This window comes from Saimiri boliviensis, chromosome 9 (assembly GCF_048565385.1).
Source record: "Saimiri boliviensis isolate mSaiBol1 chromosome 9, mSaiBol1.pri, whole genome shotgun sequence".
Taxonomy (NCBI): Eukaryota; Metazoa; Chordata; class Mammalia; order Primates; family Cebidae; genus Saimiri; species Saimiri boliviensis.
The window spans coordinates 4,313,112-4,340,000 of NC_133457.1; the positions used below are offsets into that span (position 1 = coordinate 4,313,112).

Genomic DNA, 26,889 nt, shown 5'->3' on the forward strand with positions numbered 1-26,889 from the left:
CTTTCTTTCTTTCTTTCTTTCTTTCTTTCTTTCTTTCTTTCTTTCTTTCTTTCTTTCTTTCTTTCTTTCTTTCCTCTCTCTCTCTCTCTCTCTCTCTTTCTTTCTTTCTTTCTTTCTTTCTTTCTGAGACGGAGTTTCGCTCTTGTCACCCAGGCTGGAGTGCAATGGCGCGATCTCGGCTCACCGCAACCTCCGCCTCCTGGGCTCAGGCAATTCTCCTGCCTCAGCCTCCTGAGTAGCTGGGATTACAGGCACGCGCCACCATGCCCAGCTAATTTTTTGCACTTTTAGTAGAGACGGGGTTTCACCATGTTGACCAGGATGGTCTCGATCTCTCGACCTCGTGATCCACTCGCCTCGGCCTCCCACAGTGCTGGGATGACAGGCGTGAGCCGCCGCGCCCGGCCAAGCTCTATTTTCCTTGTGGGTCTGTCCCTTCCTTATTTAAACTACAGGAGTTTTCTATCCTTTCACGTTAATTAATCTTTCATTGCTTACACGTGTTGCGGATATTTACTGTATACGCTTATCATCAATAGAAATAAAATCTTGTTATCTGATGTATTAAGATTTTAATTGTAACTTGCTATTCTTTTTCTTTATTGTTTACACTGTTTTATGTCTTGTTAATAAGTTTTTCCCTATTTCAAGGACATGACAATATTTTCCTATGTTTTCTGAGACATGTAAAATGTGCTTTTATGTTTATATTTTTAATTTATCTGAAATGGATTTTGTGTGTGTGGTATGACATAGGGACATTTTCCTTGTGGGAAGGGATAGCTATTGTGAGCTGAAGGATTTCTCCTTTCCTCTTGATTTGTATAGCCAACTTTATATGCCACATTCCCCTTTCTTCATAGGTCTGTTTATGGGTTCACTGCTCTCCTACACCGGTCTGTCTCTGAACTGAAACAACACTCTTTTGATTACAATAGCTTTATAGTAACTAATGAAATATGGTAGACAAAATATTTGCTCCTTAATTTTTCGATTCAAAATAATCTTGGCTATTCCTGACCCTTTCGGTCATGAAGTCTGTGAACAAACAAAAAAACAGTGTTGAAATTTTAATCAGAATAGCCTTGAATTTAAGGAGTAATTTGAAACTTATTTTTAGTTGCTTCTGTTTTCTTCTTAGAGCTGATATATAATGTCCTCACATGGAACATTTCCCGATAAATTAAAAAAAGAATGTGTATCTATATCTATATCTATATTTATATCTACACATTCTTTTTTAATTTATTGATATAAATTTATATATATAAATTTATATATATATAATTTTATATATATATAATTTTATATATATAAAATTATATATATGAATTTAATTATATATATATATATATATATATATATATATATATAATGCCCCCCACATACATACACAGACAATACACTTTTACATGTTTGCCCATGAATGACCTATTTGTAGAGATTTATATACAAATTGGTAATAGTCAATGTCTCTGGGGAAAAAGACTAAGGGATTAGAATCTGTAATAAGATATGTGTAGTTTTCACTTTATTTTGTTTTATCTTATGCATGTATTACTTTTTCATATAAGGAATCCCACTTGAAGACTACACTTGACTGGCCTAAATCCACATCTTAATTATGACAGGTGATTGATGTGAGAATTATTTTTCTGCTATTATCTTCTAACATTTAATACAATGCTCCAGGAACCCAGAAATTCCCAAATAGAAGGTTTAGAGTATTTATCCAAGTTTTCTTACTAAGGATGACTATGATGTCATGCAAATATTTTGCATGGAAAAAAATAGATCCTGTAAATGTATCTGCTAGTGTCTTTTGTGCTGTGTGTATAGACAAGAGCAAGAGTAATCAGTTGGCTGCTAGCAAGGTGAGAGCAGGGGCTACATTTTATTCACTTTTCTATCACTAGCAAGTAGCTCAGTAAATCATACATAACAGATTCTTAATAACAATCTTTTAAACAATGAATTAGTGAATAAGCACATCAACAAGTATTAATAGATATTTTGACGGTGGTACGTAGGAGTTCGTTGTGGCATGTGACACAGAATCCGGAACATAAAATTGCTTAGTAATTGTTACCTGTTGCTTTTCTCAGTACTATACACACTATTGCTATTATTATGGAGCTTTACCCTCAACCTGATTCTGCATGGTATTTTTTGTTAGTGACTTGGATGAAGATAGAAGTTTATAACCTTTGTTGATTTCATTACTCTGAGATGGATAGAAAGTGCTGTATCTAGTGAGGTAGAATTTAATAGTGTTTAGTATCCTGAACATACAATAAAACTCAAATGATCAAGGGCAGTAGAAAGACAGAATTTGCTTAAGAATAGTACATGTAGAAATTTTAAAGTTTTAATAGAAAGTACATCTCAATCTGAATTATCAGTATGCTAAATAAAGTAATACTATTGCAAGTTATATTAAATAGTTTGTGTAATAAGAAAGTTGACAGTGGAGTTTATTAGGCAGAAATGAACTATACCTAAGTGTTTATTATGGTCAATTCTAGACATTAAACTTTCTAAGAAACTTAGACTTGGGAGCAAATTTGGAGAACAGTGATTAGAAGTGTGAAAAGACTGAAACACTGAAATATTTTGTATTGCAAGTGGGATTTTTTGCTTTGGGAAAAAATGGTAACTCATGGAAAACATGAAAGCTATCTTTAAATATTTGGGAGCAATTCAGGTGATGAAGATGGTAGGACCATAAAAAAAAAAATAGAGCAATAAATCAATATAAAGAAGATATAAATCAATATAGAGAAGATATCCCAAATAGTCCAATGTAGCCAGTTATTTTAGAATACTGATCCATGGCAGTGTTCAATGATAGGCTTCACAATCACATGTTGAAGTTGTGGAGTTGTGGCAGCAGATTAAGGATTAAGAATTAAGATTAGGGGGCTGGATCAGATGAGTGTTATGATGGAAATTTCATGTTCCATGAAATATGAATAGGTATACTATAGCCTAACTTCAGGTATGGCTGTATTTATTATTTGGAAACATGGCCACTACATACCTTAACTGGTGAACTGACTCAATAGAATTCAACACGAATATTGATTTGTGTTTATTATTTTGAGACACATAAAATAGACGAAACAAGGAATCATACAATGATTTGCAACAAAATATAGCATAGAAAGTGATCTAAATCAGTCCACCTGTTCGAACCTATTTTAAACTGGACAACAATAGCTGTATGTTAGTAAGTCACGTTGCCTGACACATAGTGGACATTATTTATTGAAAGAAGAAATGACTAACTTCCTACATTGCTTGATTCATGTTTACTTAATTAACGCCAATTCCCAAGACACCAGTTCTGAAAAGTTGTGTCCAAGCTCCCCAAATCTATTCGCTAAATTTTTGCCCTGCATTCACCAAGAGCTGAAAAGATCACAAAATAACATTGTTTCTATCAAATTCGTTATATCATCTTTAAAGACTGTCAGTACAACTTTTACACCTTTGGAGGAGTCATGACTAGTAACAGGATGGGCCATGGAAACAGGAGCCACTGTAGCTGGTGAGAAGATACCCTGTGGTGCAGAGAAAGGCAGCTCTGAGAGCGAAGTTACATATTTTAAGGGGAGATAAAAGTGTTTTAACTAGACAGTCAATCAACTCTCCAAAATTGAGACAGTACTTCAAATTATGGCATTCCATTAGAAAATTCTGCTTTCACACGAACATTCACAGAATATATTTGAAACTTTTTTGAACTCAGAAATAACATTCTGCAAAACATAAGGAAATGTAAAACCAGTGAAAATGTAATCATCCAACTACAGCAAATTTTACAAAACATTCAAACCCTTTTATGGAAAGTGAAATTGTTGGAGTATGTTTTTTAACTGCTTAATTTATTTGGTGCCCGTAGCCATATGTGGCCACAGTAAAGCAGTGCTGATTCTTTTATTTAGCCATTTGGAAACATTTATCTTTAGACTATGTATGGGGAAATTCTATGATGTCCTATTTGCTGTATTCTTATCTTAGGCTTAATAGAGATGAGCGATCTTACTTCACATAGTTCTCCTACCAAGATCATTATTGATTAGACAGTACAAAACCATAAATATTTTTGTATAGATTTTATTTGTTTCCAGTGATGCAATTTGATCAAGACCTGGATCAAGCATTAAATTTATGATATCTTCCTAGATATTATTAATCTTGTTCTCTAAGAATAATAGATTTATGATTTGAAGGGATTTACTTAAATTCCTTTGCTCTTCTTTTTAAAAAAACTGGCACACGTCTCTATTTAAAACATCATTTGGATGCAAAAAGTCACTAACTTAAAACAGAAGTTTTTCTTCCTTTTTTCTCTGATACTTCCTCCTTTTTTTTCCCGTTCTTTTCTTTCTCTTTCTCCCACTTTCCTCCCTCTCTTTTCTGAAAAGTTGTGTCCAAACTCCCCAAACCTATTCTCTAAACTTTTGTGCTACATTCACCAAGAGGTGAAAATATCATAAAATATCATTGTTTCTATCAAGCCAGACCTGTCAGCAGATGTGTAGGCAATACAAAGAGTTTGCAAGAAAACACTTATCTTAGTAATGCTTTTGTGTTGAGACAAATAGAGAAGAAATTATTTCTGAGTCTAAAAATAGTCAACACAGCTTGGAAAACATGGTAATATTTATTCATGATAATAAACATGTTTTTAATGAAAGCCAAAGATGTCCAAACACAAACTGAATCATGACAACCCAATGGTCTTTTTTACAAAAACTATGACATATGTCCCATTAATTTGCTAAATGATATGAGTGCAGAGAAAGGATGAATCAAAACTACTAAAATCCTTTTAAATACACTTTCTAGTTTAGATGTCAACTCTGAAAATGGCATTCAAAAATGGTCACTTGTTTTAAATTTATTTGCTGAGTTTTTGTTACTGTATCTTTACCAATTTCTTTAAAGTTTTAATTGTTATCATTCATTTCAACTCCAAACAGCTACCACTTTGGCTTGACGTTCCATAGAGGACTAAATTCTGTTACATTAGTACATACGTAGGAAGTTATACAATGTCATTTGTAAGTATATGAGTTTGAATGGGCCATTATAAATGTTATATAAGCCACATAGTATATACACTATGTGGTATATGTAATAGCTGACTAGAAAAAAATATATACATATCCGATACATGATTAGCTCTAATAGCTTCAGACGTCTTCTAAATTAAACTTACTATTTGGAAACTTTTTAAAGTTTGTTAGAGATTTAAATTTTTATTCTTAAGTGCCATCAAGTCAGATGACTACATAATTGTCACTTTCAAAAATTTACCTCAGTTTTTCCCCAGAAGCCATTTAGATCCATCTGATATTATTTTTTAAATCAAATTAAATGTAAAAATGTCTAAATAAACTTTTCCCATTTGTAATTTATAATATAGTGATCCTATTATACTCTTTAAATTGAATTATCAGATTCTGAAAATTAAAAAAAAAAAAGCAAAGTTTTATAAATAAAATCTCTGGATGAAAAGGCACTTAAGCTCTGCACATGGTTATTCCAGTCTGTATTCTCCACAACGCTTATCAAATGAAATTGATTTTTGGCCTGCACACATATACAGCAAAGTGCCAGAATAAAATCAAATCAGAACGCCTATGAAAAAGAATCAAGTTGGCCACCAGGGTTTCACATCAGTAGGAAGTTTCTTTAGAGACTTCTGATGGAAATTTGAAGCCTATGTTGCTATCAGATCAAGTGCAGGAAAGATAAAAGGCTACTGGAGAAATTCCCTTCGTTTATTGACCAGAAAGCTAAAACATTTGTTTTAACAGTAAAGCTTGACAAGATAATTAAATGAATGATAACAAAATCTCAGAAGGGAAGTGCCCATTAATTGAATTTATTTGGAAGCATGTTTTCACAAGTATAACCAAATTATCTAATTTCCACTCACATTAAAAAGTGATAGTCTGTAACAACTAATTACTGGAAATGAAGGAAAAGGTCAGTACTTTGAACCAATAACACAGAAGAAAACAAAATTACTAACATCAAAAGACCACCGTATTTGACAGCTTCTTCAGAATTTAACTCATCGTTTCATCCTGTGAAACTATTTCAGTGAAACTCACCAAAGAAAAGAATCCCAGTAATTTCTAGGTAGTAGTGTCTTTAAAGCTGGAACACATTTCTCACATTCTTTGTATCCTTTTTTGATATTAATGTGTGTGTCAGGATGAGTGTGCTAAGAGACAAAATAACTGTTGTTACAACGATTTAGTTTCAGCACTTCACTTTTTAAAAAAACAATTAGTGCTATCAGTTTTCCTCTTTAGTAATACACATATAGTTAATAATTTTTTTAAAAATGTTGTTGTTTTCATGTACAGATCAGGAAGTCTGAAATAAAGCATCATTTTGGTCAACTTTTATATTTGAAATGAGGACTAAAGTAACATATACTCAGATTTTCTGCTTTAAGCTGCCAGAGAGATGTCTCCAAATTGGACATTTTTAATGCTTGAGCAAATTATTTTCTAATTTGAAAAAAGTTAATGATAAACTTTGTCATATATCTGTAGTATTAGATTAGATCTTGCTCATAGTCAACATGTTCAATACAGATTTAAAACTATGAAATTTGTCACTTTTATTTTTCTAACCCCATCCTCTAAAACATTAATCTGTTGGAAACATTTGGCAAAAATTTTATATAATAGCAAAACAATGAAATTCTGTTCATTTTGGTATAATGTTTGTACAAATTATAAGTAGTCTTGCCTAATTTTTAATCTGAGGCAGGAAAATCTGAATTAACAAATAATGCCAATAATATTATTTTAATTTTGTGACTTAAACATTGTTTTTCAAAGAAAATTATTATCTAAATAAATACATTTAAACATATTGGCTAAAATTGAGTAACAGTATTTATGTTTCTTGCATACAAACATTATGTTTCAGCTTTAAAAACTGTTCTTAATGTTCTGTATAATGTGGGACATCCTTTTTCATTCAGAAAACTGGAGACTGCTATTATAAAACTAAAACCTAACACTCATTTGCAATGACTTTATCCAGTGACTTGAGAACAGCAATTAAATCTAGGCTGCTTTATCTTCCACAAAGTTACTCTACCTTAATTTAGAGAAGATAATAGGGCTATGCTTTGTTTTCCTAAATCATTTTCCTAAATTAATATAAAGATGATGATAACATATAGTTATGCTATATATAGGTAGATTGATAAATGCAGAGCAATAGATTGGTAGATAGATATAAATATGGCCATTGTTAAAACATGATATTTAATAGAACGTTTGGTTTTGCCAAATGAAGCAATGCATATGAAAGTATTCATTTATATCTTATTTTGTCATCATTTCTATTCTGTTCTTGTGTTTTGTGTAATCAATATAGTAGAATACAGTGTTCCAATTGAACAAGATTTTAGATGCTAAACAATACTTTTTACTTGTGTACATTGGCTGTTCACAGTCTAAAAGCCTAACCACGTCAGTCAAACACTGCATGTAGATCACTCTGAATTTTGAAGACGTTTTGTTTCTAACAGAGATTTTTTTTTTTAAATTATGGAGCAATATCTACATTTCATTGGTAGCTAATAATTGGACAGGGGGATTATAATAATTCCTTGAAATATATTTTTATCTTTTAGTGTCAGTTTAATATCTTGCTCAACACTTTTACATTCTTTTAGCAGGGCAACTTTCTACTCACTACTTTATTGTAGTTTAATCACCCTCATATTATGAGCCTAGTTAGTTGTATTCTATAAAATATTGCAAATTTATTTTCAATAGACCTTTTCCTTGATGACCAGAATTGGAACTTGTGTTTCTAGCTGAAAACAATTGGCACTTTATTTCTACAACATCTGTACCTAAGAGGTATTTAAAAACACAAGAGCTAATCTTTTTTTTCAGGAATTTCTGGAGCTTTTAAATTCACAACATTAAAGTTTTATGAGTTTCATCTTAGATGAGACTTGCCGATGAGACTTGCCTTTAAATACATGGTTGTGTTTTCTATGGAGGTTACCTGTATGTCTTCAAAAACCCGACTGGTCTACTGTAGAAATATTACTCTCTGAGACAGTCATGTTTCTTTGTTTTCCTTTTTTTTTTTTTTTTTAAAGAAAGACAAAACAGCAATAAACATTTTAGCTCTTTAATGAGCAAAGATCATGTTTCTTAGCATTGGACTAATAGTCATTATCCAGATTATCTTTATTTCACACAATGACCAGTGACATGGCCAAGATGTACAAAGTTGGTTCCATCAAGTAGTATACAATTTTTTTTTTTGTATAATAAGCTTTCATTCTTGAAAAAGAGTAACTGAAAAGAAAGGTTTCTGTTACTGCAGTTAGTTTGTCAGAGAAAGTTCTTTGCATTATCTTATAAACTATCAAAATTGCTAGTCATCTGAAAAAATGTAAAAAAAAAATCACATAACTTTAGTCTAATAGAAATATAGTACAGGTAAGAGAGAAAGTATTTATCAGGATGTGCTCTTTAAGTCCATCTCATTTTTTTAAATATAAATGTACATCTGATTACATATACAAACATTTGGAAAGGTCTGTGATATACTGTTACTGGTAAACAACAGGGGATGAAGAGTTTCCTGTGGTCTTAGAATATTCATTTAAAATCACACATACGTATAAGACTAACATCCTCCAGGTGTTGAGTCTCCCAGGTTCCGTATCTACGTTGTACTCTACTGAGATTGCGTGAGTAAATTCCAGTGAATGAACCTCAGTGAGAAAGATACGTGATGTAAAGAGGGACATAACTTTATAATGAATTGTTATTAGTAAACATTTTGTCATGCAGGATGAGTAAATCAATGAACTCAGAACTATAATCAGAGTGGTAATACTGGGGCATCCTCATATCATGAAAGACTGTTGCGAGTAACTCTTTGGACACACTTCACCTTACCAAAAGGAACAAAATACAGAGTAACAAACAAAACAAAACAAAACAAAAAAACCCCACAACAATTTATAGATCCTGTACCACATGTCCAATTAGGGTTATACATTATCTAGATGGGAATGAAAAGAACATTAAAAACAGGAAATTTTCTTTCTGGGATTCATATCAGCGAGTATTCACCACTATACCTATAGTTTCTTCAAATACCTTTAATAGCTAATTCCTTCTATATTGAAACTACTGTGAATTATTTTATTGTAATTACTTTTGCCCCTTAAAATCTTCTTTAGGTTCTGCCAATTGATGGAGGAAGCTTCTATTAAAAACTCCAATGGGATGAGAAGAATTTTAATTACGGCTTAATCAGCAGCACAGCCACCAAGCATATAAATTATCATGCACATCGTGCTAAAAATATCCAGTTTCCTTTATCCCCACAATTTTATACTGACAGCACTTATGTGATAATGTTGTACCTGCCAGTCTTTAAACTTCTTTGTTTTACTGGCAAATTTCAGCATGAGCCTTTGCTAAGGCCATTAACAGCACGGGCACCTTGTGTACTTATCCAAATATGTAAATATGGTCTACACAATAAAACGGCTCCAAATAAAAATGGGTGGAAATTATCTGACATTCCATTGGTGTGTCCCTTGTGCATATTCATAGTTGTTTTTTTTTTTATTTTTGTTTTTTATATTTCAGACATAGTTCTTTCCTGTTTGGTGTTCCACATGCCTAATTCCATTATGTAACTTAAATCTTCAAAAAATTAATTCTTGAATGTGAATGAAAAAGTATCATTCAGAACAACTGCTTCAAGCAATTGAAATTTGTTTTTGAAGTTGAGTGGTATATATACAATTCATTTTTTTCAAAACCCCCAAAGTTCTTGATATGTATATTCACATAATATTCCTCCTTATTTAAATAGTTAAGTCTTGTAGGTTGAAAGCCAAGGAATCTCCAGTAATCGTTTACTGCAATCCATCAAAAAAAAAATAGTTTGTTTCTCTTATCTGGCTATACCCTGGTTGTTGAATGTGAATGGGGGTGGGGGTGGGGATGGGGCAGAGTATTGCTCTGTCCTCCAGTGAATGTGTTGAATGTGTGTAAGGGCTGAATCCCTGGTATAGTGTTGGGAATCATTGTAATGGTGTTGGGTGTCATTAAGGGAACATCATCGGGTGACCTCCTCATAGCTAGTGTGTAATCTGGGGGACAGGCGGTCCGAAGAACCACCTCATGTGGATGGATGGACTCACATTCATGATCCAAATCAGTGTGCTTCATTTGAAGGGACATGATTTCCTCTTCTTGTGCATGGGTGAGATCATTGGTAGTGGTGCGCTGAGGGCTGCATCTCCTGTGAACATCGTGTCTCCTCTTATCCTTTTTGTAGTACAGGGCTGCAAAGGCCAAGATGTTCAGAAACAGCAGTGACGCTCCAACTGCAATAGTGACACTCAGCTCTGTTGAGTAGTCCCTCTGATCCACTGAAAACGGACTTGGTTGTTGCTTGGGATCATCCTGCTTGGCAGTGGGAAAGGCTGATGTGACAGGTACAGAATTTTTTCTCGTAGGTCTGAAAGTGATGTCAGTTGATGGCACTTTAGTTGTTGTAGAGGTATACTGAGAAATGTCATTGAGATTATGCAGATGAGGTACCAGCTCCAACCAGAGGTTTACCTTATTGGCTCTGTAATGTTCTTTAACTCTTGGTTTTAATCCAATATGGAGATAAAGTTGGTCTTTCTGGGAATATCTGGTCCATGCTACTTCTTCAAAACGGTTGGGTTTGGTATGGATGAATTTCGTGTCTTGAGGGACTGGTTGATTTGGGTCACTAAGAAGGAAAAGATAAATTATGAGAATAAAATTATTTTATTTTTTACCTAAAATGACACTACTTTAACATGTAATAATTAAAGAGATGACTCAGCAATGCTTTATATTGTGTTTTCACATTAACTTGGGTCAATTAAAAAATATAAATCTTCTAGCAGGCAGATTGTCAGATGGGTGATAACGTAAGGCAAGTAAGTGTTACATTTTGTTCTCTCTGCCTATGCTGAGATGGGCTACCATCTACCCAAAGATTTTAAATAATTATTTAAATACTCACTTCCAGAGGATTTGTCTCATAGGCAAACTAGCAGAGATGACACGGAACAGTGGAAAGGATTTTTGATTTGAAACAAGCAGATAAAGATTTGAGACTAGACTCTGCTCTATACCAGACGTGTCAACATCTCTATGAAGTTCCCAGAGCCTCAGGTCTCTTTTTTGTCAAGTGGGATTAATAGGACCTGATCTGCCAGATTCAGAAGATAGTTGGAAGGATTAAAGAGTGTTGTGAATTAGAGAGCACTATAAAATAATTCTTGTTACCGCTGAGCAGTAAGCCCTGTGTAATTCAAAAATCAAAAGCAGATGTAATTAAGTAATGCAATTCACATATGTACTTTCTTAACAAGCTTCTAAAACACCAGAAATAATAAAGCAATGACTTTGAAAAACACCATAATATAGAATTAATTTTGAATAAAGGAATTTAATATGTTGCTGGTATTAATCCGATATTAAATCTTTTGGGTACAAATGTCTATTATTTTTAAATAGTTAGGATAACATTTTTATTAACTTCATTCCTTAGGTACATACCCAGTTTTAGCAAAATTTGTCCAGTATGTCATTACAACTGCACTCAGCATCACATCGTTTTTGGAGAAATTGCAAGGAAATAACTCCGTCGGGCCAATCATGGGGATTCCCAGTACGTAGGGAACCTCGTCTCCATGGGCTGCATCAGCCCAGGCTGGAACCTGATCTGTTTGGCAATGATGGTAAAAGGCATAGAAGTACGTAGGTGAACCAAAGTTTGAGTGAAGATCTGCTGTGGCTACAGCTGGTGCCACCCACTGATGGTCCGTGAACAAAGCCAACAATGTCTTTCTTCTGGTTTCAGGGTTATGACGGTCAGCCCAGTCAGTATACATGAACTTAATGGTTTCTCTCAAAACATCTTTGCCTTCAGGATATCCATATAAATTATCAACAAAATTTGAAACAGCAAAGTCAAAATCACTAGCTGATATACCATCATCGCTATCTACTATATTTTCAACAAATTTTAACCCTTCCCCTTGGTTCACTCCTAACATGATATCGTAGTTGAGAAACTCTCCTTGCTCCATCAATATCTGAGGGTCGTCTGGTATTACATCACCATCAATCACAGGTCCAAAGGCTATGTGGTATCTAGCTGGTTGAATATCTTGGTCAACAAGTTCTTTGTAAGGCTTCTTCTGGAGGCATTCCACTAACTCTACTGTATCTGAAACATTGCAACCAACTTTTGTGGCCAACATTCTAGCATATTTTGCAGGTTGAAAACTAACAGCCCAGCTGGAAAGGGCTGTTCCACTTTGAGCTATTGCTCGTTGAAAAAGTCCTATGGGAAAATCAACAAAGAATTTCAGATGATCTTTGAGTAATGTTGTGGTAAAACAGTAACATCTGATATTTTAGACATGTATATAAAAACCCAGATACAACTCAAGAAACAGGGAGAGAGAGACATTTTTGCTTAAGGGAAGTACACAAAGCCATCCACAGGGTACAACGGATTAGAGAGGCAAATCCAAGACTTGTGCTTTGAGTGGCACCTGCCTTAGGGGTCAAGAAGTCTAAACTGTGTAGAGTCTCAAAGAGGCAGGAGGAAAGAAGAAAAGGAGAAGATGCAGTGGTAAAAAGTCTCAGAAGTGTTCTTCAATGAGTGTGTAAATACTTATATTATCATCAACATTAACCAGATGGGACCAATCTTGTCCTATTCAATTCTCCAGCATTGTCCATTCGGAATATTTCCTCCAGTCTGGCTGTGTCTATCTTCCTTTTAAATAGTTCTATGTATTTGTTTTAACTACATGTTATTTGAAAAAGAATTTTTAAAGGCTCATACAATGACTGGAGCTGGCTGTTTGTTTATACCCTGGGGATGGCCCTGAACTCACACAAAACAGAATTTCACTTTAGACATACTCTTTCCAGATCTTCATGTCAGACATAGTATGCTGAATATTCATCTTTCAGAAGAAGACATAACATTTGAAGTGTTTTCACTAGGTTAGAGAAAAAACCATCAGCCAAAAGATTTAGTGTGGGGTGATTTAACTTTTGCCACTGTTGAATGTAGACTACTATTTTTTTCATAAAAGATGAAAAGCACATGGCCCACTGCTTTTTACTTAATTGCATTTAAGAATTGTAAATGATGGTTCCCTCTGCAGTTTGATAAGAGCTGCATGTCATTCAAATTTACAAATGCACTTTATCTTATCTTCTCATTAAGGTATTTTTCTAGTAAAATTCCTATTTTAAAAATATAGTTTATCTATTTTCTTTTTAATATTGAAATGCATTATCAATTTCCAAATACAGCTTTGTGCTTCAGTTAAACACTTGCAAATCTATATGTGTTTATGAGATAAAAACTCTTTTCACAAAGGTGTTGAAGCAGTGTCTGAATTAGAAGGAAAGTTTGAGATTTTTTTTTTAACCAAGTATGCCTATATATTCAACATGTCTGTAACATGTTCACATATAATTCTAAAGGTATTAAAAAATCTTGACAATATTAATGTAAATTTGTTTTGGTTTTCTGACATCTTTATAAGCTTTTTTTAGTTTACTAGAACAAAGTATGAAAGGGCAAATGATACAAATACAGATAATTTTAAAAACTGTGGCTGGGCGCGGTGGCTCACGCCTGTAATCCCAGCACTTTGGGAGGCTAAGGCGGGCGGATCACGAGGTCAAGAGATCAAGACCATCCTGGCCAACATGGTGAAACCCCGTCTCTACTAAAAATACAAAAATAATTAGCTGAGCGTGGTGGCGTGTGCCTGTAGTCCCAGCTACCCGGGGGGCTGAGGCAGTAGAATTTGCTTGAACCTGGGAGGCAGAGGTTGCAGTGAGCCGAGATGGCACCACTGCATTCCAGCCTGGCGCCTGGCAACAGAGCGAGACTCCGTCTAAAAGAAACCAAAAAAACATAAAACTATGTTGCTGTTTATCAACATTTGCTCAAGAAAATATTGTATTAATTAAAAATTGTATAACTAAAAAAACCCGGGTGATTTGTGTAATATTCTTTCCCATTTCAGGGACTCAATGATATTAACTAAACATACCAATAAAGATTTTGAAGGAAAGGCACATCATGTTCAATATATCCTAAAATATGCCACCAAGATGGTATTGGGAACACCATGTATTTTATCATTAGTGAAAGTGCTTCTTATGTGGTTGTAAGATGGGGCTGACTCATGGTATAATACAAGCCTGAGCACTGGGGCAGCCCTTTGTGGAGTTTATTGCCTTTAAAGTCTATGTCTACACTGGAGGCAGAATCAGCTTGATGATTTCAAGAGCTCTTTTGAGCATCTCCTGGTAAAGTCAGGCAGCATGTCTCAGTCTGGAGATGGGTTTAGGCCAAACCTAAGTTCATATCTTTTTCCAGGTACAGACAGATTCCCTGAAGTATATAAGAGAATGCTGTATTTTCAATTGTTTGAGTAACCATTTACCACTGTTTACTACACCATCAGTTGAAGACTAGCAGTGCTCGGTGATGAACTAACTGACTCACCTCTGAACTAACTGACTCACCTCTGAAACCAGTGCCGGTTCGATACTAGCCAAAATTGGTTTTGATGTCAATTTTGGTCAAAGGACCCTGAGAAACCCATATAGGTGGCTTAGTGTTGCCATAACTACATAGTGGCATTAGTAAAATACTGAGGTTAGAACAACCTCATCTGTTTAATTAAAGAAACGCTAAGTTTATTACTTCGAAATAAGCCATTTCTTTACAGATGAAATCTCTCTTGGAAATGTTCACCTGTGTTATTTTGTCATCTTGAATCAGAATTGTACTAATATAAATGAAATGCTATATAAACTATGTTAATAAATTAAGTCTATGATTCTTATATATATTTATATTTATATTTGTATATACTCATTTAATGACTGGCTGACATTTTGAAATTAAACATTCATCTGTTTTTGATATCAAAATAAAATGTCATATGTCTGGTGCTCCTATCACAAAACTCAACCTTACAAAAAAAGATGCTTCATGAATTATACTTGACAGTATACACTTTCTTCATGTGTATACAATGACAATAAAAAAATCAGAAATTAAAACCTGGTCTATTTTTTATATATTCTCTGTCTTCCTATTATATATAAATAATGCAGAAAAAGTATTTGCTTTGCAAATTTCTTCAACAATACTCTTGTGAAATTTCAAATTAATAATGCAGTTGGAATGAGTGACTAAACGCATAGTAAAATGGAGATGGAGTTCCTAAAGAACAACATGATAAGCCTTGGACAGGCACTTTGAGAAAAATATGTCAAAGCCAGAAAACAGAAATAAGAAAAATATTTCATGGATTTCAGCAGCCTCAATACTCCATGCTGCCTTGCCAAGTTTAGGGGGAAAAATAATGCTTTTGGAGTTAAAAATTGAAAAAACATTAAATTGAATGTATTTTTCTTTTTAATCAAAAGCTCTACCAGTGACCTTGATGCTTTGACAATTTTGGATCATGCATGCAAAATAATCAACAATCCATTCTGTACTCAGACAACAAGTGAAATCACGTTTTCAGACAAACTAGCTTAGGACCACGTGATACTAATAAAGGGTTTTAAATGTCTATTGTCTAGAAAACAGATTATATACAATTCCTGCATTTAAAAAGTCTCATCTTTGATTTTGATCACTGAATAAACAAAGATGACAGAACTGTAGAACGTCTTTGTCTGATTTTTCCTCAAATCACCCTCTGAAGGAAAGAAGAATGACTGTAATGCTGACTATTCTGAAGTGTACTTGAAAGGGCATCCTTACCAAGCTCCACAGGAGACAAAAGAGTTTGACGAAAATTTAAACATGCACAGAAAAGCTGAAGAAACAAAGCTTTAAACAGTTATTGAGTTCAACCTAACACTCAGTTTGAACAGAGAAATATACAGAGCATCACATACTACTGATGGTGGTGGCATGCAGACACCAAAATTGTCAAAATTTGCAACCTGCATAATACCTTTGGTTGAATTGCTCCAACGGTTACCTTCAGAATAATGGGATAAAGTCAGCAGATTGACACATGAACCCCCAGCACCAGATCCAAAAACAGTGATTCTTAAGGGGTCACCACCAAAGAATCCAATGTTTTCACTAGTCCATCTTAAAGCTTGTATGAGATCAAGAAGTCCATAGTTCCCTTTTGCAGCCTGATCCCCTGTACTCAAGAAACCTGAAAAATATAAATTTAGAAAACACTTTTGAGCTGGCATGAATCAAATAGACACCAAATTTAAATAAATGATGACTGTATTAATCAAGGTAAGCACAGTCCAAGTTCATCAGTAAAAATTATTTTCCACCATAAAAAAAGAATTTACTTTAGCAAAAATAATAGTGGGTGAAATCTGAAAAATGACATTTATCTTCCCCAAACGCCTCCCAACTTTTCCAGGTAACAGATAACTGGGGCAGATAAAGGGAATACAAACATTCTGAAAACCTCAGGAAAGACGTTCCAGGGGCCAAGTTACTCGGTGGAGACATTTGGATAGTATCATGGGGCTTATGTGAACGTGCATTTTGCAGAAAACACCACGTCTGTCCTCAAGTTGCTTGTCATCGAACATGGTTGGAATTTTAGGTGTTTGGGGCAGAGTGGCAGGATAGAAATGTGTACAGCAGGCAGGTATTTCTCTAAGACCTGTAGAGAAAGGTTTTGTAAACTCCAAAAAAGTATATACAACTCTTCACGCACGTGAATATGTACATTTTTAATCAATGATTAAGAATTACTGTGCCAAGGGCGACTGGAGACCACATTTAACACCATTTTAAATGCCAAACCGAGGGGAGCTTCTCAATTAGCAAATGGTGTAGAATAATTGAGGTTTTTTTGAAAAGTTCAGACACATATTTCTGAAATGCTCAAAGCTCTGCTTTATAGTCAACCTGAAAACGCGTAGGAAAATGTGGTAAATCTGAAAATGAGGAGGAGGGAAAACAGAGGTAGAGGAGAGAGTTTAAGGACCTGCACTGACAGAATGGCAAGGGCAATTGAAAAAAAAAAAAAAAAAAAAAAAAAAAGAAAGGACAGAAAAAAATATTGTGGCATTAAGATCTGAGTAATTGTTTTACATTTGAAAGTTGTAGAAGGGAGAGTCAAATATATTACTTTAGCAATATCTTCAACATATTCACTAATTTAGCTGACTTAGTAGCTTTTATAGTGTGTTCATTATAACTTGTTAAAAAAACCTGTTCTCTAATGTATTTTGGCATTTAGTATAAATGAAAATGTAGAAAGTGTTTCATAAAGTACTCCGTCTTAAGGACTATTTTATATTATGTAGAAAATATTTAGAGTCCTATTAGATATAAATTGATTATATTCAGGGATATAATTTCTAATCTCAAAAAGTTTATAGAACTAATTTTAAAAAATTAGTTCTCTTATTGGAGACTTACGATAGAAACAACATAATAGGTCAATGTTTGTGGTACGAATTATTTTATTCAATTTGAAATATATCTCTTTATAAAGTAAGCTAGACATAGATTACATTTATGGAAAGAAAACCATAATAACACTACCTATCAGGTTAGCAAATAAATCCATAACCAAACTGAACACATGGACAAGAAATTCTTTAGGATAATTGTAGAAAGGAATAGATGAAGACAAATACTCCTGAATAATTTTGAAAAATTTGAAGAAATGAAAGTGTTTAGTTCTTTTTTCCTACAAGATCAAATATTCCAAGAAATAAAACTGCAGTCTCTAATTCAGTGTGTGTGTGTGTGTGTGTGTGTGTGTGTGTGTGTGTGTGTAATCCTGAAAATGTTAACTTTCCTTGATATTAATATTTTAAAAAATACAGGTCAAATAAACAAATTTTCCTGGTAATACCCCTCTCTTTTATTGTATTTGCACAATAATTTAAGGAAATTTTCATGGTGTCTTCTTAGAAGCATTTTCAAATACTCAATATTCATATAAATCAGAGAGTAATGAAATACAAAACAGAAGCATGGCAGGAAACTTTTAACTCTATTTGGCATTACATGAACTTTGATATAAGAAAGAACCATTAGTTTAAATTTCTGAAAGATTGTCTTACAAATGAGTCTGTCTACCAAGACAGACTATTGGCATGAACTCTAAAAACAATATTATGGAAGAATCACTGTACATTAGATAGAAAAAATTCTTGAAGGAAAAAGGAGGGGTGTGTGTGTGTGAGAGAGAGGGGGAGAAAGAGAGAGAGAGAGAGAGAGAGAGAGAGAGTGAGTGAAAGAATAAGAACATAGTACTCTTGTTACCAGGTTGGTGCAAAGTAATTGCCTTTTATTGCCATTTAAAAGTAATTGCAAAAACTGCAATATCCTTAACGCCAACCTCATAATTTATTACCTATAATTCTATATCATTAATATATTCAGAAAAATTTTGGTTTCTGAATATAGTTTATGTCCCTCAGTGCAAAATGAGGATTCATATTTAACTCCTCTCAAAATAATCTCCAGTTACATTCAAGTAAATCTTTACATTCATATGGAATTGACTTACTCATAATAATCATCATTCAATGTGTAGCATGTAGGGAATCATGGTAATAAGCCAATTATTTCTACATTAACTAAATTGTATCCCCTGTATAATCCCAGTTACACATGCACTCTTTAGTCAAATAGCTTTGTGTTTATATAACAGTACTGTTAAAATGTATTGTCTCTGAAGAGTAACCTCTACTTTATATATAGTCTAAAGAAGTCTTGTAATATATTCAAGAAAAAGTTTTAAACAAAATCAATTCAATTCAAAAATCTTGTTATTAAACCACAGCATGGAAAATAGAGTAAATCATTGGGTAGAAGCTATTGTTTTGTAGCCTCAAAATGTGCAAGATTATTCAGTCAAGCTCCATTTTTATCCTTCAGTACTGAATTTCTCTTACTCCTGATTCTACTGTTTTTTCATGTGTATGTTGTTATCTGTCTATATCTATCTACCTATCTACCTACCTACCTATCATCTACCTATCTATCATCTGTCTGTCTATCTATCTATCTATCTGTCTCATCTGTCTGAAACTAAATAATCATTAGCATGAATAGAGGACCACGTTGTGTTTTATATTAGAAAAAACTGACAACAGCTGTCTTTATGAAGGCCAGATGACCAATCAAATCACACATCTTCAGACCTGACAAGGAGATATATACTTGCATACATAGTTTGATTACTGATAGTACATTGAAACAACATCCTGTGGCTAAGTGGACAAAATGAAGAAAGTTAAATAAATTGCTGCTCAAAAGAGGTACGGTTTGCGAATTACCCAAGTGATGTACATTGACAGCCTTTTTTATACCTTGGTATCTAGTGGAGTAGTAATTTAAAGTTCTTTTTAAATTGACTTAGCTGTTACGTCCTTAACAGCACAACCATTTCAGATCACTCTAGCTGAAACTTTACATTGACATGCTCAACTATAGTCCATTCATGGGGGAACTCAATTTTGCAGAGTCCTCACTTCAGGATTACTTTGGAGAAGAAGACTTTTCCTTTAATGTCACTTGAATCATTCTTAACAGATAGTCACTACTTTATCTGGCTTTTCTTGATCCTCATTTTAAACTCCTGGAATATGTGACTAATTATTGTCATAACACATTGACACATTACTATTTTTGTAAAATAGAACAATAATGACTATAAAAACAAATTTTCTTTTCAGAAAAAAGTATAAAATTTTCCAAAAAAAATGTTTAACTGCTTAATTTACTTGACTCAGGAATATAAAACTTTAACAATTAATAATTTTAAACTTAGGCCAGGCGCGGTGGCTCAAGCCTGTAATCCCAGGACTTTGGGAGGCCGAGGCGGGTGGATCACGAGGTCAAGAGATCAAGACCATCCTGGTCAACATGGTGAAACCCCGTCTCTACTAAAAATACAAAAAACTAGCTGGGCATGGTGGCGCATGCCTGTAATCCCAGCTACTCAGGAGGCTGAGGCAGGAGAATTGCCTGAACCCAGGAGGCGGAGGTTGCGGTGAGCCGAGATCGCGCCATTGCACTCCAGCCTGGGTAACAAGAGCGAAACTCCGTCTCAAAAAAAAAAAAAAAAAAATAATAATAATAATAATAATAATAATTTTAAACTTAAGGCTAACTCTCAAAATTCATAATTGCAATTATGCTAAAAATTATTTGACTGGTTCGTATATCTACTACAATTGTCATTCACCTATTTGTTCAAATAGAATTTATTTAGGCCGGGCGCGGTGGCTCAAGCCTGTAATCCCAGCACTTTGGGAGGCCGAGGCGGGTGGATCACGAGGTCAAGAGATCGAGACCATCCTGGTCAACATGGTGAAACCCCGTCTCTACTAAAGGTGCAAAAAATCAGCTGGGCATGGTGGCACGTGCCTGTAATCCCAGCTACGCAGGAGGCTGAGGCAGGAGAATTGCCTGAACCCAGGAGGCGGAGGTTGCGGTGAGCCGAGATCGTGCCATTGCACTCCAGCCTGGGTAACAAGAGCGAAACTCCCTCTCAAAAAAAAAAAAAAAAAAAGAATTTATTTAATGCCAGTCTTCCCAACTAAAAACTCATTCTATCAAAAAACATTTCCATTTGTGGTTCCTACATGAAACTACTAACTCTACTCAGTTGATTACATCTACTGATCTAGCTTGAATTTTCTGTTTACATGATCTGGCAACTAGAGTTAGTTTCAAGTGCTAGAGAGAAACCAGGTAATTGAACACAGGTACATAGGCTCTTGGAATGGAAAAATAAGACCAGGCCTAAAATAAATTGGACAAGGGGAAAATAAATAACTGATAATTACTGTGACGAAGGTATTGGCTTGGGCTACTGTTATATATGGAACTCTGATAACTCTCTGATAGGCAGACCCTAAGAAGTGTGAAAGGAACTAATTTAAATTGTCAGGCGGTAGCCCTGCAGTTTATTGGTTAACCCAATTTATACTTAGGTCTCTTATAATACAACCAAACAACCACGTACAAATATCGTTAGAATGTGAAAAAAAAAAATGCAGACTGTTTACATTTGAGTTGACATCTAGGATGTCAGAAATTTAAGATGACTGTGGTTCTACACTATAGCTTTGCTTCCTCCATTTTTAAGGGAGGAGCGTATTTGAGTGTCTATGTTTATAGCTGTTAATTTCTAGAAACACTGAATAGAATAGAATATTCCTTTCAGTCCACATTATGTAGCTCAAGCTATAAAGTAGGAAACAAATTTTGCAGTGTTCATCAATGCTGTTGCCTGGATACAGATGACTCCGTTCTTTGAGTCACATTGCTAAGTATTTTAAAATAGAGACCATACTGAGTATTAAAGAGCCAGCCTTGCAGACATGAGACTCTGACTGATAGTGAGATACCTTCTAGGGACTTGGGAAAATGGATCAGAAAAATAGCTCATTGAGGACTTTGCAGCTTAAACATAAAAGAATTTAAAACTGTGGAAATAAAACCTTGAATTTTTCCAGGTTTTATTTATTTTCACACTAAAAATCTGACTAGAAATCCTACGTCTTAAGTCTCCTTATCTTTTCAGTGGCCAAGCCCAGGCATGTCTTTTTCTGCATTCTGTCTCTGTCTTCAGCTTTAAACTTCATGTCATGGACTTATTCCAAGTCCTCCTCTTTTCTTCTTAGACCCTTGAAATCCTTCTAATTCGTCAATTAACCTCCAAACTTTCAGCAAGGAAATCTCTCTTCTATCTGTCAGTACTCACATTTGAAAAATATTCTCCTCTAATGGGATAACACAGCTATATGAAAATAAAATCTTCATGCTAGAATATGATTAGATAGTTTCCCTTTATTCTTTTTGAGTCAAAATTATTTAAAATAGAATGTATTAAAATCCCTAAAATTAAGCATATATGGCCAAATGATTCTTGACAAAGGTGCCAAGACTATACAATGGCAAAAAACAGTTTCTTTTAACAAATGATGTTAGGAAAACTGCATAACTAGATACAGGACAATAAGGTTGGACTCTCAGCATACACTATATAAAAATTTACTCAAAATGAAAAAAAACCCAAACTATTAAACTCCTAAAATAAAACATAGATTAAGAACTTCAGGAAATTAGATTTGGCAATGTTTTCTTGGATGTTAAACTAAAAGCATAGGAAACAAAATAAAAAATAAATAAGACTACACCAAACATCAAAACATCTGCACATTAAAAAAACAATCGACAGAGTGAAAGGAAACCAACAGAATGGGAGAAAACAGTTGCAAATAATATGTCTGATAAAGCATTTAATATCCAGAAATTTTTACAAGACAACAACCAAAAACCACAAATATCCTAATTAAAAAGTGAGCAAAGGACTTAAACAGACCTTTCTTCAAAATGATATACAAATGCATGATGAACACATGAAAAGATATTCAGCATTGCTAATCATTAAAAAATGCAAACCAAACCCACACTGTGCTATCCCCTCATACCCATAGGATGGCTACTATCAAGCAATAGGGAATACTTCATGTTGGCAAGAATGTAGAAGATTTGCAACCCTTGTTTTAGTGGGAATGTAAAACATGTGGTCCTTATAAAAAATAGTATTGAGATTCCTCAAAAAATTAAACAGAGGATTAGAATATGATTCAGCATCCTTCTTCTGGATATACATACAAAAGAATTCAAAGTAGGATCCCAACAAGAAATGTGTAAGTCCATGTTCATCTAAGCACTATTTGTAATAGCTAAGAGGAAGCAACGCAAGCATTCATAGATAAATGTATAAAGAAAATACAGATAAAGATAATACACATATGATGGAATATTATGTAGCTTTAAAAAAGAAGCAAATCTTGTTACATGCTCTTACACAGATGAGCCTCTAAAGACAATATGCTGTGTGAAATAAAGCCAGTCACAAAAAAACAAATACTGTAGGATTCTACTCATAGGAAATATCTAAAATAGTCAAAATAATAGAAATGGAAATTAGAAAGGTAATTACCAAGAGCTGGGGAAAAAGAGGAAGGGGGTATTAGTATTTCATGAGTATGCAGTTTTAGTGCTGTATGAAAACGTTCTAGAGATCTGTTGCTAAACAATGTGAAGATACTTAGTCTATTAACATATCAATATATTAATACAGTTACTGAACTGTATATGTAAAAATTGTTACAATGATAAATTTAATGTTACTTTTTTTACCATCTGATAAAAAGTTATCCAAATTGGACAACTTGGGGTCTGTGATTCGGGAAAAGAACACACACATGCCATTTAATTATTCCCGGATATAGTTAGCTGCCTTGCTATTGTGTTCCCTTGTAAGCTACTGTCTAAATTCTTCTTAGAAAGCAATGAAGGACAAAGTACAAATAATTTCCTTTTTCCTCTGGGAAAATACTTGGCTCTGAAATGAGGTTAATATCTTAACATCATACAACTTGGTGGTATTTCCAAAATTTTATGTTTCGGTGAATCTACTTACTAATTTGTTCTAAGATAATTTGCTCTAAGATAATTTGCTCTTTAATGACTTGTCTCAGAAATAACACACTGTGTTACCGGCCATGGCTTCTGATCACCCACAGCTGGAGACAGGGGAGTAGGGTGGGAAAGAAGAAGGTGACTGTAAATAGATGCCTGGAAAGAAAAGCTTATAGATATTTCTTTGGTTTTCAGTTTCCAAATTCCGAAGTTTTACCATCTCCAAGGTAAATAGGTGAGATTGTTCCTTCTATATTACACTCAATATTAACATTTTGTGACTCCTTCCCCAAAATAAGACGAAAATATTTATTTTAAGCAGATTTGTTCCTAATTTAGGTAGTAATGGCTAGGAAAAAGGGCCCTGATTTACTTAGCTCTGAATCATGTATACCATTCCCGTTTCAAGAATGGCCCAAGATACCAAGGAAAAAGTAATCCCCAGCTCCCATCATCAAACCCATATTCTTCATCCCAATTTAAGGCTGTTAGTGTTTTCTTGGTGTGTGTCTTAAGAAAAGCTTATCCAGCACTCCCTGACTGAGGCTACTGTGTACTTCCTATCTATGTGTATTTGGACAAGAAACCTGGTACTAAATTTTACAAAGTTCTTATGCATTTTGAATAACTGCTCTCCCAAAGAAGTGAAAAAAGAAGAAATACCCCTCCTAAAAGGGCTTTTGAGTCAAAAGAAATAACATTCTTCATTTCTAATTACTCTGAATGTGTGGGAATATGTCTAGTGATTTAAAGGCATAGTGTACTTCAAAGCATGACATTGAAGAAACGACAATGCCTATCATATAAGAAAGGTCCCCAGGAACAATATACTTCAGAATTATACCATGTAGCTTCTGGAACAATAGAAACTACACAAATTTTGTAATTTTCTAACTGTTTAATCTTAAGTGTTCCCATTGTAACCTACGCATATGTGTATGTGTGCTTTGTTATGTAGTATTTATAAGTTATTCATATTCTTTATTTTTTTTCTAGATTAGAAGTTCTATCCACTGTACTCGTCCTCAAATTGTTATTATATACCTGTTTGCTGAGTGAAGGATAGCATTAATATGTTATAATTTTCTGTTAACAAACAAGACAACAATTAAACCTTCCAAATGAAGGAGGTCTATGTATCTTTCTTAGATGGCAGCAATGAGGTGAGCTTAGGAAAAACCCTCTCAGCAGCCAATCTTGAGGGAAAGTACCCTAAGATGCAGTGGGGGTGGCATTAGCTTTGACGAGAGGGAAATAGGACAATCTAGGGTGGGGCTGATCGGAGATTAGAGGACACATAGCACAGCAGGCGATCCCCGAATATTCATCTAGAATATGGGCCAAGTTTGAGAGGCTGTTGAGATTTCCCCAACAGTTAGCCCACACTAAGAGAATCAGACTTAGTAGAACAACCAGGATGCTGATATAGTTTGGATATCTGTCTCCTCCAAATCTCATGTTGAAATTTGAGCCCCGCTGTTGAGGAGGGACCTAGTAGGAGGAGGTTGGGTAACGGGAGCAGATCCTTCAGGACTGGCCTGTTTCCCTCCTCATGTGACACAGTGGCTCCTCTCTGCCTCCTGCCATGAGTGAAAGCCAGAGGTTCTCACCAGAAGCAGATGCTGGTGTGACTAACACAGGTTTGTGAGAAAATTACTGTGTAAATTAGTCTCTTTGAGTCTTACTTTCCTAATAGACAATATTAGTAATAGCATCCACCCCGTAAAATTATCATTATTAAATGAGATAATTTTTTTTTGTATGCAGGGAGCTTAATATACGGTGTAAAAATCCTCTGGCTATAATCAACTAACTAAATCTGACATTTTCTTTATTATCATCTATTTCATTAAGTAGAATAAACTACTCATCCATTTTTACTGAAAATAAATACAAAGTCACATGGTATTTCTGCCCCTAGGTTTTTGAGGAATTGCCACACTCTCTTTCACAATGATTAAACTAATTTACGCTCCCATCAACAGTGTAAATGCGTTCTTTTTTCTCCACAATCTTACCAACATCTGTTGTTTTTTGACTTTTTAATAATCATCATTCTGACTGGTGTCAGACGGTACCTCATTGTGGTTTTTATTTGTATTTCTCTGATGACCAGTAATTATGAGCTTTTTTTCAGATGTTTGCTAGCTGCATGTATGTCTTCCTTTGAGAAGTGTCTGCTCATGTATTTTGCCCACTCTTTAATGGGGCAGATTTTTTCTTATAAACTTGTTTAAGTTTCTTAGAGATGTTGGATATTAGACCTTTGTCAGGTGGATAAGTTGCAAAAATTTTCTTCCCTTTCGTAGATTATTTGTTTACTTTGTTGATAGTTTCTTTGCTGTGTGGAAGCATTTCATTTAATTAGATCCCATTTGTCAATTTTTTTTTTTTTGTGGATTTTTTTTTTTTTTTTTTTTGGTAATTGTTTTTGGTGTCTTCATCATGAAATCTTTGCCTGTGCCTGTGACCTGAATGATATTGCCTAGGTTTTCTTCTAAGGTTTTTAGTTTGGGGTTTTACATTTAAGTTTTTAATCTATCTTGAGTTGATTTTTATGTATGAAAATTATTTTAAAATTCTAGTAATTACAGGAAACGGAAACTGAAGCTTATTGCTAAATTTTGGAGCATAGGGGTATTTCATTTCTAACAATGAAGTACAAAATGGGGTAAAGCCACAATCTAGAACAATACTAAATAACCTCAAATACATCACACATGTCCCAACACACCACCACACACACAAAAACACACATGCGCACACCAAATAAAAATTGAAACCACATTTGCCAATAATTCATCCTAGATAAAAATATTTTTAATGGCTTAAATTTCATAGATTATGGAAATAGCATAGTAATGAGTTATGTAGATTATGTCACTAGAAAAAATAAAGAAAATGAGAAGGGCAAGGAATCAGCTTTCCCTGAACATTTTAAATGCTGTCTGAGAAGTGGGACAGCATTTGGGAGAGGTGTAGAGAAGATGACTTAGCAAACAATCTCTGGATTTACCTCCATTGGTGCTCTTGACACACTGTTGCCACTGGTGTATTGGCCTATGTCCCTGAATAAACAGAATATACCTTTGTGTTCCTGATACCTAGCTTAATTTCCATGGAATAAATATTTCATGAAATAATAAATAAATAACATGAATGAACTTCCTGGTAGGACTTCTATTACTATAGTCTCTTGCTTGATGGAGCATGTAGCTTAATGAACTTGGCCTTTGACTTGATTATCACAATACCCTGGGAATGAGAAAACATTAACATATGCTATGCTCAATACACTTAAAACTTCCTTTATGA

At 34.2% G+C, this 26,889-nt stretch overlaps 1 protein-coding gene and 1 long non-coding RNA gene across 15 annotated transcripts in view; one reads left to right on the forward strand and one right to left on the reverse strand.

The window, feature by feature from the left end:
* The window catches only part of LOC141585566 (uncharacterized), a 139,937-nt gene extending 129,491 nt beyond the window's left edge, over nt 1-10,446 (forward strand). For all 5 annotated transcript variants that reach the window (XR_012519095.1, XR_012519096.1, XR_012519097.1 and 2 more), the window contains one exon: nt 10,366-10,446. This is a non-coding gene — a long non-coding RNA (uncharacterized LOC141585566). The remainder of the gene's footprint in view (nt 1-10,365) is intronic.
* Nucleotides 1,876-26,889, reverse strand: part of NLGN1 (neuroligin 1) — an 884,758-nt gene continuing 859,744 nt past the window's right edge. For 7 of the 10 annotated variants that reach the window (XM_074405424.1, XM_074405425.1, XM_074405423.1 and 4 more), the window contains 3 exons: nt 16,088-16,300; nt 11,628-12,417; nt 1,876-10,809 (listed from right to left, as the gene is read on the reverse strand). In XM_074405424.1, the coding sequence (XP_074261525.1) occupies nt 9,987-10,809; nt 11,628-12,417; nt 16,088-16,300 (1,826 nt within the window). In that variant the 3' untranslated portion in view covers nt 1,876-9,986. The remainder of the gene's footprint in view (nt 10,810-11,627; nt 12,418-16,087; nt 16,301-26,889) is intronic. The other 3 variants (XM_074405426.1, XM_074405429.1, XM_010335835.3) reach the window with 1 other exon arrangement.